Source organism: Scleropages formosus, chromosome 9 (genome assembly GCF_900964775.1).
Source record: "Scleropages formosus chromosome 9, fSclFor1.1, whole genome shotgun sequence".
Taxonomy (NCBI): Eukaryota; Metazoa; Chordata; class Actinopteri; order Osteoglossiformes; family Osteoglossidae; genus Scleropages; species Scleropages formosus.
The window spans coordinates 29,645,915-29,662,563 of record NC_041814.1 but is presented as its reverse complement, the minus strand read 5'-3'; the positions used below and the strand labels follow the sequence as shown (position 1 = coordinate 29,662,563).

At 43.9% G+C, this 16,649-nt stretch overlaps 1 protein-coding gene across 4 annotated transcripts in view; it reads left to right on the top strand.

The window, feature by feature from the left end:
• ephb1 (EPH receptor B1) overlaps nt 1–16,649 on the top strand; it is a 200,350-nt gene that overhangs the window by 111,361 nt on the left and 72,340 nt on the right. For all 4 annotated transcript variants that reach the window (XM_029254619.1, XM_029254617.1, XM_018726413.2 and 1 more), the window contains exon 4: nt 14,325–14,480. In XM_029254619.1, coding sequence (XP_029110452.1) covers nt 14,325–14,480 — 156 coding nt within the window. The remainder of the gene's footprint in view (nt 1–14,324; nt 14,481–16,649) is intronic.

Genomic DNA, 16,649 nt, shown 5'->3' with positions numbered 1-16,649 from the left:
CATCTCTACAGTTTACTTTTTTCCAGTGCGAAGGATGTATGTCACCCTTGGAGAAGCCCGTTGTTTCCTTTTGAGCTCATCCCTTTTCTGGGATTTGAATCAAAACCCTCCACAGACCACCTTCTTTTACTGAAAGAGGAAGGAGAAGTTCAGTGCACTAAATAGCACAACTTAGCAGGTCTTTCTCTGTGTTTCTTGGTAAATTTGAACAGAAACAGTTTTTTTTTATTCTGATGTGGTGGAACAAGCTACCTCGCCCCTCAGGGCTGCTGAATCCCTCCCGGTATTCGAGAAGGGTCTCAAAATGCATTTCTTTCACACCCATTTCTCTCTGGATCTGCTGATGGGATGTATCCATTGTCATCACATGGCCTGTCAAAATCACCTCTGTGTTTCCTGTCAATTCTACATGCAGTAAAATGTGTACCAGGACTGGAAACGCAGACTGCGCGTCGAAAATCGTGTGTCCGCATCTAAAGCTCTTCATCTGTTATCGAGGCGCTATTTTCTCTCTGAGCTCTATGTTGCTTTGGAAAAAGGCATCTGTTGAATAAGCGAATTAATGTAAATTAATTACATTTATTACTTAAACCTCCCATTGCTCCATCGTCATGTCTTGGCTGATCTTTATCCAGAATCTCAACGTAACCCTTTCTCAGCATCCACATGGAAATAAGGGAGTAAGAAACATTCCCTGTACCGCCTGTTACATGAAAGCAGAGGAGGCGCTTGTATGTGGCTTTGGGTTTGAGCCAATGTGTTGTACCCGATGAACGATTTAAGGGGAAAAGAGCGTCGCCGGTCTCAGCATTAATCCGAGTGCTCGGCCTCATCGCTCATCTCTCAGCTCGACTCCTTCGGTCCTAAATTAGATAAAAGCATGATAAAAGGCAGATTCGAGCCTCGCCTGCCTTGACACCAGGACAAAATGTTACTTTTTCAAAGAAGCTTAATTTCATAATTGCGTATTACTCTTAATGTTCTTGTTCTTCAAAGGCATAAAACAAATTCTGTCTATGACAAAAACGTTGGATTCGTGCCCCAGGTCTTAATTGCTGTGAGGTAATATGCTTTTTACAGTCGACCAATGAGACTTTCTGGGAGTTCTGTCTTCTGTCCTATTGGCTGGAGGACTCTCTGATGTCACAGTACTGTATCATCATTAACGCTCCCGGCACGATTAAGGCACCAGTCGAAAATCATAATATGCGAAGAAGGGTGTTAAGGAAATTTCCCAATTTCCCACCTTTCAAAAAGAGGCAACAGGCAGTTTAATGGTTATATGTGGGGCCTTGCACTGTGATGGTTGCTGGTTCATATCCCAAACCCTGCTCTAGTACCTTTGGACAATGAACTTACCTTGAACTAAGAGTAATACCAAGCTGTTTAAATTGGTGAATCAAAGTAAAGTTAGGTGTTTAAAATTGTATGTTTGTAACATAAATAATAACCATTATGAAGACTAAAACAGAAGGATTGAGAGTAATTGGTGGCTTCATTAATACAAATTATTGTAATATATGTAAGAGTGCTCATTGGTGATATTGGACTTTTTTGGCAAATCTCCTGTTTTAATGACCACCTGTGTCCTGGTGAGGTTTGCAGCAGTCATACGACACCACTCCCGACCTGAACCCAGCAGAAGGTTTGGTACGTCGGAACGGAGGATTGGCCCGTTAATATTCACAGTGAAAACCCAAAGTGCTGTGGAGGATGAACACTGGGGGGTGGGGGGGTCAGTAGAGGCGATATGCAGCCTATAGGATTAACGTCAATACCGGCAGCAGGAGCGGGAGACGGGGGTGATGTTCCATGCGGTCGACGGACAGAGAGAGAAAGGGAAAGATATGGACTGTAGGCTTGACAGGCCGAGGAGGGATGAGGGATAGGGGACGTATGATTGACGGAGCGAGAGACACAGAGAAATACAGGCTTCATTGCTGACAGGCTGCAGAGGAACGAGAGGTTTGATGAAATCGGTATTCACCGCGGTCACTGTACCCGGCGCGGTCAGCCTGCTGGATCTGATTGGAGGGAAGGCTGAGATAGCGGAGAATGGAAAGCTCTACGGGACACTGGTTCCTCCAACCGCGAGCGAGAGATACGGACGTTTAAATGACAGGCTGACGGGCACCTCGAAGAAGGCGGTGTGTGCTGGGGTCTCAGGATTTACTCTGCTTGCTGGGATGTGGTCGCTATTTCAGGCTTGTTCAACCATTACTGCTGGACACACTCAGATCCTCCTGTAGCGCCCCCACTCTGGGGGGTGTCGACAGCTCAGCACTTAATCATTGACAGACCCAGGACAAATGAGTGGAGTCCGTCGAGAGATTCGACCCCGTGCTCTCCCTCTGCACACTCCCGACACGGGTCTGCTATGGGGTCAGAGGTCAGGAATGACAGCAGAATGGAAGCATGACCTCTGGGGGGGGGGCAGCAGGTCAGCAGCTCTGACCTTCCTTGACTGAGCCACCCGTCCCCCACCCTTTCCTTCCACTGTTGCGAGAAGGAAGAGAGATGTGGATGGCATGTCCGGCGGGAACAAACCACGAGTCATTCGGAGCAGCGTGTGTGTGTATATGTATACACATGCACATTTATGTATTTATCTGACACTTTTCTCTAACATGAGTTACCATGTGAGGCTTGTGCACCATCCTACTTACAATGATTTACACATTTTTACACTGCAGGGAATTTTTTACTGTATCAATCCATGGTGAGTAACTTGCTCAAGGGTATTACAGCAGGAGGTGGGATTCAAACCCACGACCTTCTGATTGCAGGAAGAAGGGCTACTTATGTTTCCTGTTTCTGTTCTTCCAGCATAGACTCTTGCACGTGGAAATGCCTATTCACACACAATACATGCGAAGGCAATAACCTGTTTATCAAATGTGACAAAATATTTACAATTCATGCATACATTCTTAACAACCTAATTAAGTCCTACATTTCTAATTAAATGCCCAAAGGTGCTTATTTGATATTCCATATAAATTGACAATCACCATATATTTCTCCAAACCGAACATTCAGTACTAAATTAAACAGTAAATTAACTCCAACAGAAATACATTAAACATTTTCTTATTATGTGCAGAAATGTTCTCATACCACAGCTTTAATATTCATGTGCGCTTTCGCTGAAATACCGCTGGTGTCAGATTATTGTCAGCCTGTCATGACTTATCTGACATCCATCGTCTTTGTCTGATACCTCTCGTAAGTGTCAGGGTACTCAGGCCACTCCCCCGTGGACCTTCCTTCCTCACTTATTATTATTATTATTATTATTAACAGCAACAATAGTAATAAAAATAAGAAGAAGAGAAGAAGAAGAAGAAGAAGAAGAAGAAGTGAGGGAGGCAGGTCCACGGGAGTCTAATACTACTCCTACTACTACTATTAGTACTACTACTACTACTACTACTACTACTACTAATAATAATAATAATAATAATAACAACAATAAAAATAATAATTTAGCAAACACTTTCTTCCAGAGCTACTTACATAGTTAGGTTTCTTGCACTGATTTACTAATTTATATATCTGGGTAATTTTTACTGTCAATCCAAGGTAAATTTGATGATTAAGGGCACTGCAGCAGAAGTGCGGATTCAAGCCTGGATCCTTCAAGATGATTCACTTCAGCTGCTGTGCCACCTTCTGGCAGTTCCCCTTGGGCTCGATCTAGCTGGTTGACTTTCAGGCTTGATTGCTGCAAAACAGAAGAGCAGGTGGCACCATGGCAAGAAGGTGCACACAAAAGCTTAAAAGGGTGTTGGTTTAAATCCCAGAAGGAGTCCTGCTGTTGAATTGAAGAGTCGGGTAAAATAATCTGGCTATATAAATAGTCATCCTGTTCAGCTCCGTGGTGTAATTTTATTTTCAATATTCCATGCTGAGAAAAGTGCCAACATAGGGGAATGAGAGAGGCGAGTCTCGGTCACGGTCCAATAGCAGTGATAGGTATTGAACCGCTGTTGGAGGACCGCAGTGGAGCTGTGCGAATCACCTTGAAGATGGAGGTGGGATTTTTAAGATAATGTCAGGGGTTGGGGATCACAGCCGGTGAAGGAATGTGGATGCTGAGAAACGCACACCAGTCTTTCGCCCCTTTGTTGGATCCCAGGTCATTCAGCGTTAGCCGTAGCTTTGACAGCTTCAGAATAGTTTTGTCTGTGCTCTCCTTCCCACTGCTTCTTATGAACAAATACCACAACAGACTGGTGTACTCTGCTTGACAAATGGCAAGAGCCTCAATCCAGATTCGTCGGTTCGAGTTACGAGAATCTGACTTTATGAGGAGTTCGGTTCAATGCTTCGGCGAACAGGGAATTTATTCACATTTATGAGGACTGAATTTGGATTTCATGACCTTCCCAACAGCTGGGCAGTGTGAGACCAGAGTCATCATACATTCTTTTTTTTTAACAATTCAGCTCATACTGTGTGTAGCTTTTTGCTACCGGTGCTCTGGTTTCCTCCCCTGGTCCAAAGAAATGCAGTTTAGGTGATCTGATTACTCTAAATTCCCCCTAGTGTGTGAATAAATGAGTGAATGTGTGTATGGCTACTCTGCAATAGACTGGGTGTATACCCCTCCCCCAGCCTTCTGCTCTAGGATAAGATGCCCAGGACAAGTGGTTATTGAAGATGGATGGATGGATGGATGTGTTAAGTTCTCAAATTCAATTAGCCCTATTACAACAATTCTATTTTTACCTATTATAATCTCGGGAATCATGGCTCCCGTTTCGACTATCCAAAGATTTCAGCTTGTGAATTCATTTGCATTGTTTTCATTGACACGGGGGTGCGGTGGCGCAGTGGGTTGGACCGCAGTCCTACTCTCCGGTGGGTCTGGGGTTCGAGTCCCGCTTGGGGTGCCTTGTGACGGACTGGCGTCCCGTCCTGGGTGCGTCCCCTTCCCCCTCCGGCCTTACGCCCTGTGTTGCCGGGTAGGCTCCGGTTCCCCGTGACCCCGTAAGGGACAAGCGGTTCTGAAAATGTGTGTGTGTGTGTGTTTTCATTGATTTCTTTTTTACTGTTTGGTTTCTTTTTAATGGTTGAATTCATACATGAACGATGAGTGGTATATGAATGCTTTGTTTATGAGCATCTGCTGAGTGTACGATACATAATAGCTACAAAAGGAGTGTAGGCAGACAGCCATACAGCGCTACAGAGTAAATAATGAAGGGAAACAACCTTGTTCATATGTGTCATGATGACTGTGTTATGTTATGTTTACTCTTGAAGTAACTGTGTCCATTTTAGTGGCATTTGGCAATGTCTTGCTATAAATAGGTGTCAGTTTTGGGGATCAGGTAGTAAAAAAAAATGCCATCGGAACTAATGGTACTTATGTCAACGATTTGTGAGAATTCACTTACGGAGGGATTTCAGGGACAAAAAATGGGGAAGGACTGTACATGCAATCCCCGGGTTACGAACGTCCGACTTACGTACAACCCGTAGTTACGAACCACCCCTCGTAAAGCCTATTATATTAAAAATTTGAGTTACATACAACGATTCGTAAGAAACGGGCACTACTTTGGGACTTGCATCAAAACATTGCTCATCTATAGTGGTTTGTTGGCTCATGGCGGGGGGGGGCTTGGTCCAAGGTAGCACAAAGACTTCCTTCTTTTCAGTCGGACTACGTTGCTGGTAACAGTGTCTCGTGTGTTACCGTATTTGGCTTTAATTTTTTTTTTTTTGTTTTTACCCTCATAACCATGGCACCAAAGCGTAAACGTGATGAAAGTGATGGTGATGCATCAAAGAAAAGGAAAACGATCACGAGTGAAACTAAAGTGAAAAAAATAAAATGATCGGAAAAAGGTGAAACACCAGTGAACACTGGAAAAGCGAACACACACACGCACACACACACACACACACACATACATTTTCGGAACCGCTTGTCCCATACGGGGTCGCAGGGAACCGTAAAGTTTCTTTAATGTTTTGAAGTTTATTGTTATTACACCGGGGGGCGCGGTGACGCAGTGAATTGGACCGGGTCCTGCTCTCCGGTGGGTCTGGGGTTCGAGTCCCGCTTGGGGTGCCTTGCGACAGAGTGGTGCCCTGTCCTGGGTGTGTCCCCTCCCCCTCTGGCCTTATGCCCTGCGTTGCCGGGTTAGGCTCCGGTTCCCGTGACCCCGTACAGGACAAGCGGTTCAGAAAATGTGTGTGTGTGTGTGTTATTATACCTACACACCCTCTCTCTCAATATTATACATACTGTAGTAACATTTATTATTATTCTCTTCCTATGTTTGTATTATAAATACTGTAGATACATGTATAATAATAATAATAATAATAATAATAATAATAATAATAATAATAATAATAATAATAATGTATTGTTACATTAAAGCTATTTTAGTGTGTCCAGAAGTGTTTCTGTAATGTTTTTTATTCATAGAAAGGTACACGATACACTATATACTAAGACAAAAATTTGATTAACTGACGTTAGATACAAACTGTACCTAACTTCCTACTTACATACAAATCCAGCTTAAAGAAAGACTTAGGAACGAAACTCATTTGTAATCCAGGGTCTGCCCGTATTTGTGTACCAGCATGCGATTCGCACACAGGCCTCTATAGTGCTGGACGAGCGCCGCCTGGCCTTTGACCTCCGGTGTCATGGGGACCCCTGCCTTCCCTGTTCGTTTGCAGATCCACTGCTTCTGTGAGGGCTGTTTTGGCAGAAAGGTGCTCCCTGGGCAGCTGACTGTTACTGCATGGCAATCACAGACGTAATTACAGAGACCGTAGTATCTCTGAGACGGGATCGCGCGAGGCAAAGGTCTCCGACTCGGGCCTTTGAGAGCCGGGTGTGCGTATGTTTTGCTCCAGCCCCATAATTAGCCCGTGCGGTGCTTCTCGTGATTTTGATTTTGATGTTTTCTTTCCAAAAAGCATCCCTGAAGATTACAGCTGCTCGTGCCTTGCATACGAGAACGGCGGCGGATTGTGGGAAAAAAAGCATTCGTACCGCGAGCGTAGATAATTAACTTCTAATTGGACCAATTAAGTGTATCAGTTGGAATGAAAACCAGCACAGAGAGACCTTCAGGGTTTCATTTTATTTTATTTTATTTTTTTTTCTCCGTGATTTAGTTATATATAATCAGCTTTCAGCACTGCTCCTCTGCCCTGGCTGGGAAATATAACTACCAACTTGAATCCAGTGAAAAAAAAGCCACACCCCCAAAACTTTTAAATACCGAGCTGCTTAGAGTTTCCCCTTTATACAGCTAGGTAACTTTTATTGAATCAATTCGTGGTAAATACCTCAACCGAAAATATTACCATAAACTTCAATACATGATCTTCAGAATACCCTTAGCCACTACACCTCCTGCTGCTCAGCTGATGTATAACACAGTTTTGTCATTTTGAAATTAAAGCAAAGTGTATAATAATTACTCAGTATGGGGTCTGAACCCCTGAGGAGTTATACCCAAAGGACTTCAAGCACAGTGGTTTAACCATTTGTCCAACCTGGTTTTGGTCATATGCAAATGAAGAAATTAACATTAAAACAGCTATTAATGTCTTCATCTTTTTTTATATGAAAATCTGAGGGATCCTTCAGCTCTATTCAGCAAAGGGAATCTGAACCTGGGACCTTTGAGTTCAAGGCAATACTACCAACCATTAAATTAGCTGCTGCTGCCTGTTTTTTGTAAGTGTGCATCTAAAAAGCTAAAACCCTAATAAAAGAGTTCAGCTGTTGCTGCCATACACCTGATCACTGCATGGACCACATTCACCGGTGGTGCTAAACACACACACCACCTGTCCCGAGCAGGGTCACGGCAAACCAGAGCCTAACCCGGCAACACAGGGTGTAAGGCTGGAAAGGGAGCGGACACACCCCGGACGCGATGCCAGCCCATCACAAGGCACCCCAGGCAGGCCTTGAACCCCAAACCCTCTACACCACCGCACCCCCCTGTCTGGTCTCAAACAAATCTGGTTGAAAGACTAAAATATGCGGGTAATATGACTTTCAGAACCACTGCCTCTTGGTTCAAGGGTCCCAGGTTTGATTCTCACATCTATAGAATTCTTGATCAAGGCACTCTGAAGTGATACAGTCAAAATTACGCAGCTGAATAAATGGGTAAATCATTGTAAATAGCTTAGCACTGTAAGTACCGTAAACTGCTTTGATGAAAATGATCAGCTACATTACATTTGCATGTATTCATTTATCAGACGCTTTTCTCCAAAACGACATACATCTCATAGAAAATACAATGTTCAGTGATCAAGTTATATGAGTAAATGTATGGAGCAATTCAAAAAGTTCACTTGTTTTACACAGTTACACAGTCGGTTTTTTTTCAAGGATGTAAACCAGTAACCTTCAGGACATAAATCAATGTCTTTATTTCTTTTCACTGCCCCTGAACTACATTGTCTGGGTCAGAGTGGGAAAGGGTGATATTTAGGCCTGTGAGTTCAGGCTAACCCTTTACCACTGGTTGCCCTGGTCATACCCCTGGAGGCTGTCACAGTCCTGGGAATGAACCCAAACCTTCCAGTGCCAAGGAGAACAATTCCAGCACAGACCCCCTGAGACAATGAATTAATTTTTTCATTGTTTTTTTTTGTTTCTTGCCGTTATGATTCTCGCTAATCCTCTGATGCTCTCAGTGAGGTGGTGACTGCCATGCTAGATGTGATTAATGCACGTTTTGTCAAGCTGACGTTAGACAATTGGAGTGAAAATGTCAGGAGAAAATGGCATTTCCTGGGGTCACGGAGGAGCCCCGGTTTATTTGCCGTGAGGGGATGTGACATGTTTCCTTACGATGTTCCAAAGGGGTCACATGATCTGTGTGTGTGTGTGTGTGGGCTAGATACTGAAAGTCCACATTATCTGTGGCTGCTTAATCAGCTCTGCTTCTCCTCTTGGTTACTACTGGAGTTTGCTGGCTCTCTAGTTCATTAATAACTAAAAAAGGGGTCATGTGCTGTGGTTCATTAAACATACAACTTGTGTGTGTGTGTGTGTGTGAACGTATGTGTGTGAATGCTGAATAAACAATAAAAAAAAAAACCATGAAGAAAAAGTGCCTGCCCCTCCTGTCTATAAAGTATCTATATAATAGTCTATAATAATGCAATAATTTGCATTTGGCAAGAATTCCAATTTTTTAAAAATACTTTTAGACTTATCCTCATATATTATGTGTTACACTAACATACTGTCTAATAGGGTGCAAGTAGTACAATGCTGGTTTGTGTCCCAAAGGTTGCAGGTTCAAGGAAGAAAACTTCTTGTGTACCCATGAATAAGATAATAAAAGTACACATATCACTAAAATGGTTTAAACTGTTCAAAAGTAGCTGCTTTGGATAAAAATGATGAATAACAAGTTTCCGATATGCAACTGTGGGAATGTGGTCTTCTATATGGTGGTGTTTGGGGCAATAGAAAGGTTGTGATAAGTGCATGCTTCTGCCAAGGGTTTGCGTGACCTTGCTTGGCACCCCTCTTGAAGGCTATCTCTATCTCTTGCCCCTCTGTCTGTCATGCTGTGTTCTCTTTCCTGCCTTCATCACCTTTCTGCATCTCTCTAATCCCCGCGGACTGATCTGAGGACAAAGACTGACCCTGGTGCCGTGATTAAATACGTCCTGCTGCCCTGTAGAACAAAGAGGGACTCGGTTAAATATACATCAACAGACATCCTCATATTGTTGTGTTCCTGCAGTACGAGGTTCCCTCAGTGCTCCACACCTGTTCTGCCGCTTTGATCGCTACATCCTTCAGCACCGTACCCACAGCTGACCTCAGCTTCAGTCACTCTTGCATCTGCACATCCCCACAGCTGCAGCCTATTTACGGGAACCCACCTCCAAAACCCGCACAACCTCTGGAACTCAGGAATCCTGGGTACTGCGACTATTTTCACGCTTCAGCCTAAAATATATTTTCTTTCCACAAAGTAGGAAATGAAGTGAAACATGTGATACATACTGATTTTTTTTTAAAAGAGGAAATGCATATGCATCGTGGTTAATAATAGCAAACTTTGATATCTGTTTGGATGAGGTCATACGCCCAGTTCATGCATGGCTCTTATGTGAATGTGTCCTGCTTTGTGAGACTCGCTGATGCTCTTCATCAAGTGCTTGACTGAAGAACCACCCCCGTCATGTGTCTACCAGACCAACACAGTGCAGAGTGCTATTCACGAAACGTATCCAGCGACGAATGGTTCGCAATGAGAGCCGTATGGGCTTTGGGAGTTACAAGTTGAATGGCATTCCATTTGGCCTAGTCGCAGCTCCAGGTTTTCATTATCAACCATTATTTTCTTAAATATCTGAGTTTGTTTCCATGTTTTTTTAGCTGCAAACTTATGGTCCCCACAGACACTGTAATGAGCATGGTGAGCAGGAACACATAATATCAGTGTGAGGAGCACACAGAGGACAACCCAAAGCCGGAAGCTCAGATTCCTCTGTAGGGTGGATCCAGTGCTGCCATGGCTCTGGCTGCTTTAAGTCCTTCCTCTGCCCTAGATCTGAGGTTATAAAAACTGGCTCATTTCATTGTTATGATTTCTGAACTCCTGGCCCCAGGAGCTGGTTTTCCTCTCTTAAAACAAAAAGCATAACTCGCCATCGAATACTTGCTTGATGGCAAGGATATCTGCCGCAACAGAAGGGGTTTCTTCTGTCCAGAAAGCATGAATTTCATTTCACGACTTTTTACTCATTTTTCCCTGAGAAAGTCAAACACTACGGACCTCAAACCTACAGTCTTTGGGTCTCATGTCCACTATTCTCTTCTAAATAATGTGACTAACAAAAAAAACAAGGCACAGAGTCTCTGCCTCTTCTGAAAACAAGGCTCCCATGGGCTTTTTTGAACTCTACTTACGTTAATCACTCCACAGAGCTTGTCCACCATCAGCGTCTCCTAGCTTTATGTTTTCATGGTGCATTAAATTTTAAACAAATCTTAAAAGCACTGTATTTAAAGGCACCAAAGGGTTTGTGTTCTACCATCATTTCCGAAATCCTCGCAGTGTTGCAGATTAATTGGTCAGATTTTGCTGGCCATACTGCAGCGGAGAGCTTGCTCCCCTCACATAGTGCATGTCTTGTTCTCAAGGAATTATGGGTACGGACACAATTGTATGCTATCAGGGCACCCAGCCTATCATGGCAGCCTACCTTCTGCTTGTGTACAGATCAGCTGACATTTTTCTTCTTGTTAAATGTTGGAAGAAAGATAACAGACGGACCATGCCAGCCTAATCAAGGTCTCATCTGGAAAAAGAGAAATGTAATCATTTTTTGAGTTTGTTGCTACCAAAAACAGCAGAGTTACAGTTCGAAAAAGAAAAAAAAAATCCCTGTCCCTGTAGAAAGAAATTACCTAGACACATAAATTAGATTTCTAGGATGGAAATTCCAACAGTTCTAGCAGTTTTCAGATTCTTCGTAAGCAACTTGTGACACCAAAATATTCGTTCATACCAGGTCAATCTTGTCTGAGTCTAAATTGGTACGTGAATTAATTTGCAGATTAGATTAATTGTTGATTGAGTAAATGTTTAAAAATAAACTGCCTGTTGTAAAATAGCAGTTTGATCAGTGACATCTGTTTCCTGATCCTTGTAATTTATTACAGCGTAACTCAGCCTGGTACACGGAAACATCTTCAAGATGGGGTAATGGAGCTGCATGTACTTAGTGAGTCATCGGAATGGCGAACCCTTGCCAGAAGGACCGACATTAAAATGCCGAGGTGTGGACATGCTGTTGCACCTTGGAGAACAACATGCAACAGGAACCTCTTCCATATCCCACTGTGTCATATTTGTTTAAGAAGTGTGAAATTGCAAGTGCAAGTGGAAAAGATGTCCGTGAGCAAACAAAGCGAATAAACAATATTTTACAAAGTTGGCCTCTTTTGCAGCAGTCATAGTGCTTTTCTACAAGTTTTTCCTTCCATTTTCTGCGATGGAACAGAGAGAGGCAATTTTGCAGAGAATCCATGGACCATGCCCGAGCTGCTCTGCCCAGGGATTAAGCAAATACATTTTCCAGGCAATCATTTCCGTATGCTTCTGTCTGCTCCTGCTCTCTCCAATCCCATGTAGATAAGGAGCCCTGGGAGACATTGGTTGGTTTGGGGGGCAGGGGTGGGTACAGAGTCTCAAACAGTGGGTGTCCAATCAGCCTTCCTTGCACCCAATTAAATCAGACCATTGTATCCGGTTCAGATTCTAATTAGAGTTTTAGTGATAACTGGAATGAATCCGGGACTAGAAAATGTAGCACAGAATAAACAAGTTACTGCCTAAGTTATAGAAATGGACCGGCAACACATCACCATATGAATGGTGATGTGGTGGCTGATGTTCAAAGTAACATACATACATACATACATTGTCTGAACCGCTTGTCCCATACAGGGTCGCGGGGAGCCGGAGCCTAACCCGGCAACACAAGGCGAAAGGCTGGGGGGGAGGGGACGTACCCAGGACAGGACACCACTCCGTCAAAAGGCACCCCAAGCGGGGCTTGAACCCCAGACCCAGCAGAAAGCAGGACCTGGGCCACCGCGCCCCCCGCAGTCAAAGTAACAGCAACATCATAATCCAGCATCAACAACCGCTTGTCCTGAATGGGGTAGCGAAGAGCAGGAGCCTAACCTGGCAACACAGCATGAAGGGGGAGGGGACACACCCAGGGCGGGATGCCAGTCCATCGCAAGGCACCCCAAACAGGGCTCGAACCCCAGACCCGCCACACAGTGAGCACTGGCTGACCCCCCGACTCCCCAACATCATGATGTCAAATGAATTCCTTAAACCGGTAGTTCATAGTGGCTCAGTGCTTTCAAGCCTGATGTGTTGAATTAGAGGAGGGCGCAGTGGCGTGGTGGGATTGGTCGGGGCCTGCTCCGTGGTGGGTTTGGGGCTTGAGTACTGCTTGGGGTGTCTTCCAGTGGGCTGGCATCCCATCTGGGCTGTGTCCCCTCCCCATCCACCTTTGCGCCCTGTGTTGCCCGGTTAGGCTTCATCTTGTCGTGACCCCGCTTGGGACAAGTGGTTGTAGACAGTGTGTGTGTGTGTGTGTGTGTGTGTGTGTGTGTGTGTGTGAAGCCTTGAATCGGGGTTATTACTTAAATACATAGAGGTCAAATGAGGCAATTTCTCCAAAGTGACTTACAAGGCTAGATTTGTAGCGATGTATTTACACAACTCTTATTTATCTGACTTTTTCTCCAAAGCAACTTACAGGTTAGGTTTAAATCGTAAGCTGCTTACGCTGATTTACCCATTTAAAAGCTGGGTGATTTTTACTGTGTCAATTCAGAGTAAGCACCTTGCTCAAGGGTACTGGAGCAATAAAGGGAATTCAAATCTGAGTCCTTGGAATACAAGACAGCATCTCTGACCCCTGTGTCACTTGCTGGCCCTTCTTCACATGAATGTGTGGCCAAATGTCATTTTTGCTAAATGTTGGAGCAGGATCCTTGAGAAATACCTGCTTCGATTAACATGGCCATCTCCAAATATGAAAGGCCAATAATATGAGTTGAAAAAACATATTTTTACATTCAAATCTTGTTTATACCTGTTTTTTTCTTTTTTCTTTTTTTTTTTTTTGTATGTTTCATGCTGTTTACAAGGTTATGGTTATTGAAGTGCTTCATATGGAACACAGCTCTGCTTTGATCTCTTTGTGGGCCAGATTTTTTTCAAACCAAAGAGGAATGAAAAAGCATATTATCTTTCTTCCTGCCTTATTCGATTTAATCACAAAACGTATGTATTTTCCATCAAAACGAATCACCTAGGTCTTTCATATGCCAAAAGCAGCAGGGAGAGGAGATTTGATGCACTTTGTGGATTTATACACTTTGTCCTGCAGTGTCATGTTCGCGCTCTATATATACACACAAACACACACACACCTGCATATACAGCCTATATCACAAGTAAGCATTCATAGAAAACTGGATTTTTTTCTGCTGGAAAACAGCAGACGGTTGTGAATATTTCTTTTTTCTCAAAATTTTAATGTGTTACGGCTCAAGATCTCATGGTGCAATATGAATCGTTTGTGGTCGACAGGTTGCACTTAGTTTCTCCCGGCCGCACCTCGCTGCGTGCTGCAGCGGGTCGCGACCCCGCAGATGAAAGCTCCGGAAGAAAATACCACATTTACCAGGACGTTTTAATTTGAAGGCCTACTGTCTCGCTGCTGATGGTTTCCTAACATGTTGCTTATTTGTTTTCCCTGTCTTGGTACAGCCTGCCCTCCTGGAACCTTCAAGTCCAGTCAAGGGGCGGGGCTTTGTCAACAGTGCCCGCCCAACAGCCGTTCTGCCGTGGAGGCAGCCACCATCTGCATCTGCCGCAACGGCTACTACCGCAGTGACATGGACCTCCCGGAGGCCTCCTGCACCAGTGAGTCACCTCTCTCTGCGGCATCGGAACCAGTCCTGTGTGTGGTCCTGCTGGTCTACCTTGAAGTCTGGTGGCTTGAAAGTGTGGCTTTAAACGAGAAAAAAAAACACACCGATATGCACAGGTTCATGGCATTTTCAGTTAAGTTCTTTGGTGTACATAACAGCAATAATTATATAATTTACATTTATTTATTTAGTAGACACTTTTCTCCAAAGCAGCTTTCAATGAACCCTATGTAATGTTACCAGCACACACACCTTATTTACCGCAGTGACTTACACTGCTCGATACATTACTTACGATGGGTCACTCATCCATACATCAGTGGAACACACACACACTCTCTCTGTCACTCACACATATGGGTGAACCCAAACAGCATGTTTTTGGACTGTGAGAGGAAACCAGGGCACCCAGAGGAAACCCACACAGACACAGGGAGGACATGCAGACTCCACACAGACTGGGCAGGTATTGAACCCATGTCCTCTCACACCACCCAGGAACTGCGAAATAGCAGCCCCACTCCCAGTGCCACCCCATAATTGCTTGAAACCCTTCAAATGCAGAGACATTATTTGTTTTATTTATTTATTTTTTTGATATGTTCATAGATATGTAATTCTGGGAAGGGCAGTATCATTTGAAATTCACTTAGTCTGTCTTTTATTGAATAATTAACTTAGAGTAATCCAGGGTAAGTGTCTTTATCAAGAGTACTATACCAGGAGGCCAGATTCAAACCTGGGGCCGTTCAGTGCAAAGTGGCAGCCTCTTGCTGCTTGTATCCCTCACTAGCTACCTTTAAGAAGACCAGGGTCCATATTCTTAAGTGTTCACAGCTTTCTGAGGTGGTAAAGGTCAATGGCAGCCAGACAGCCTGAATGGATGGTTCCTTCTAAAAGTGTTTTATGAGCTGCTGTCCACCACTGCTCCGGAGCTGCGAACATGTTGAGAAGTCTGCCTTCCCTTCATCTCCATATTTCATGCTTAGCTTCTACTTATTTCCTTCAGAAACGGGTAGCTGCGTTTCCCTTGAAGAGTACAGTTTTCAAGGTTGAATTAGTGAAGTGTTTTAATGCCGCGTTTGCTTGCTACCCGCTGGCGTGGCCGAGTTTACAGCGCTCATCCTTGATTTAGCTTCTCTAAAATATGTGCTGCAGGTTTTTGAGAACTAGATCTCATACGTTCATATGTGTTCCAAACAATAAAGCACAACTGACACTAAATGTCATTAAGGAATGCAAGGCGCAAATGTTTAATGGAAGGACCATAGATGAACTTGCATGGTTCATGGGGGGTATTTCTTCACTAAAGACCATTACTAGACTTAGGTGTTATGTAAACATTAGCAAAGGATTAATATTGAAATTCCTTCCGTTTTTAGTCGGCAGAACTCAGTAGATTTAAACGTTTTCCTTTTTAGCAGGCATTTTTGTTTGAAGGATAACGCATAATTTTACACAGGTGGCACAGTGAGTAGTGCTGCTCTCTCACAGCACCTGGGTGGTGCAAGAGGACATGGGTTCGATCACCGCTCAGTCTGTGTGGAGTTTGCATGTTTTCCCTGTGTCTGCGTGGGTTTCCTCAAGGTGCTCTGGTTTCCTCCCACAGTCCAAAGACATGCTGTTCAGGTTCCCCCATAGTGTGTGAGTAACAGAGAGAGAGAGAGTGTGTGTGTGTGTGTGTTCCACTGATGTATGGATGAGTGACCCAGTGTAAGTAGTGTATCTAGCAGTGTAAGTCACCATGCTGAATAAGGTGTGGGCTGATAACACTAAATAGAGTTCACTGGAAGTTGCTTTGGAGAAAAGCGTCTGCTAAATAAATAAATGTAAACAGAACAATTTCCAGTAAGTATACACTCCAAGGGTACAGCAGTAGGTGGGATTCAAACCTACAGACTTTGGATCCGAAAGCAGCAGCTATAACTGCCACGCCACCAGCTGGCAGTACAGACGCTTCTGCTCATGTCTCTTGGGTGTAAAGTACTTCATATGGGTGCTCAAATTACACATTGCATCCAGATGTTGGAAATGTGCAGTCTGTATACTGTACAAGTTACCAGCCAAAATATGTTCACGCTCCAGTTATTATGTGTATCGAAAATGGCTTGAGTGTACAAGCTTAATGGTCCAGAAACTGTGTATCCGTACGTGTCCTTCA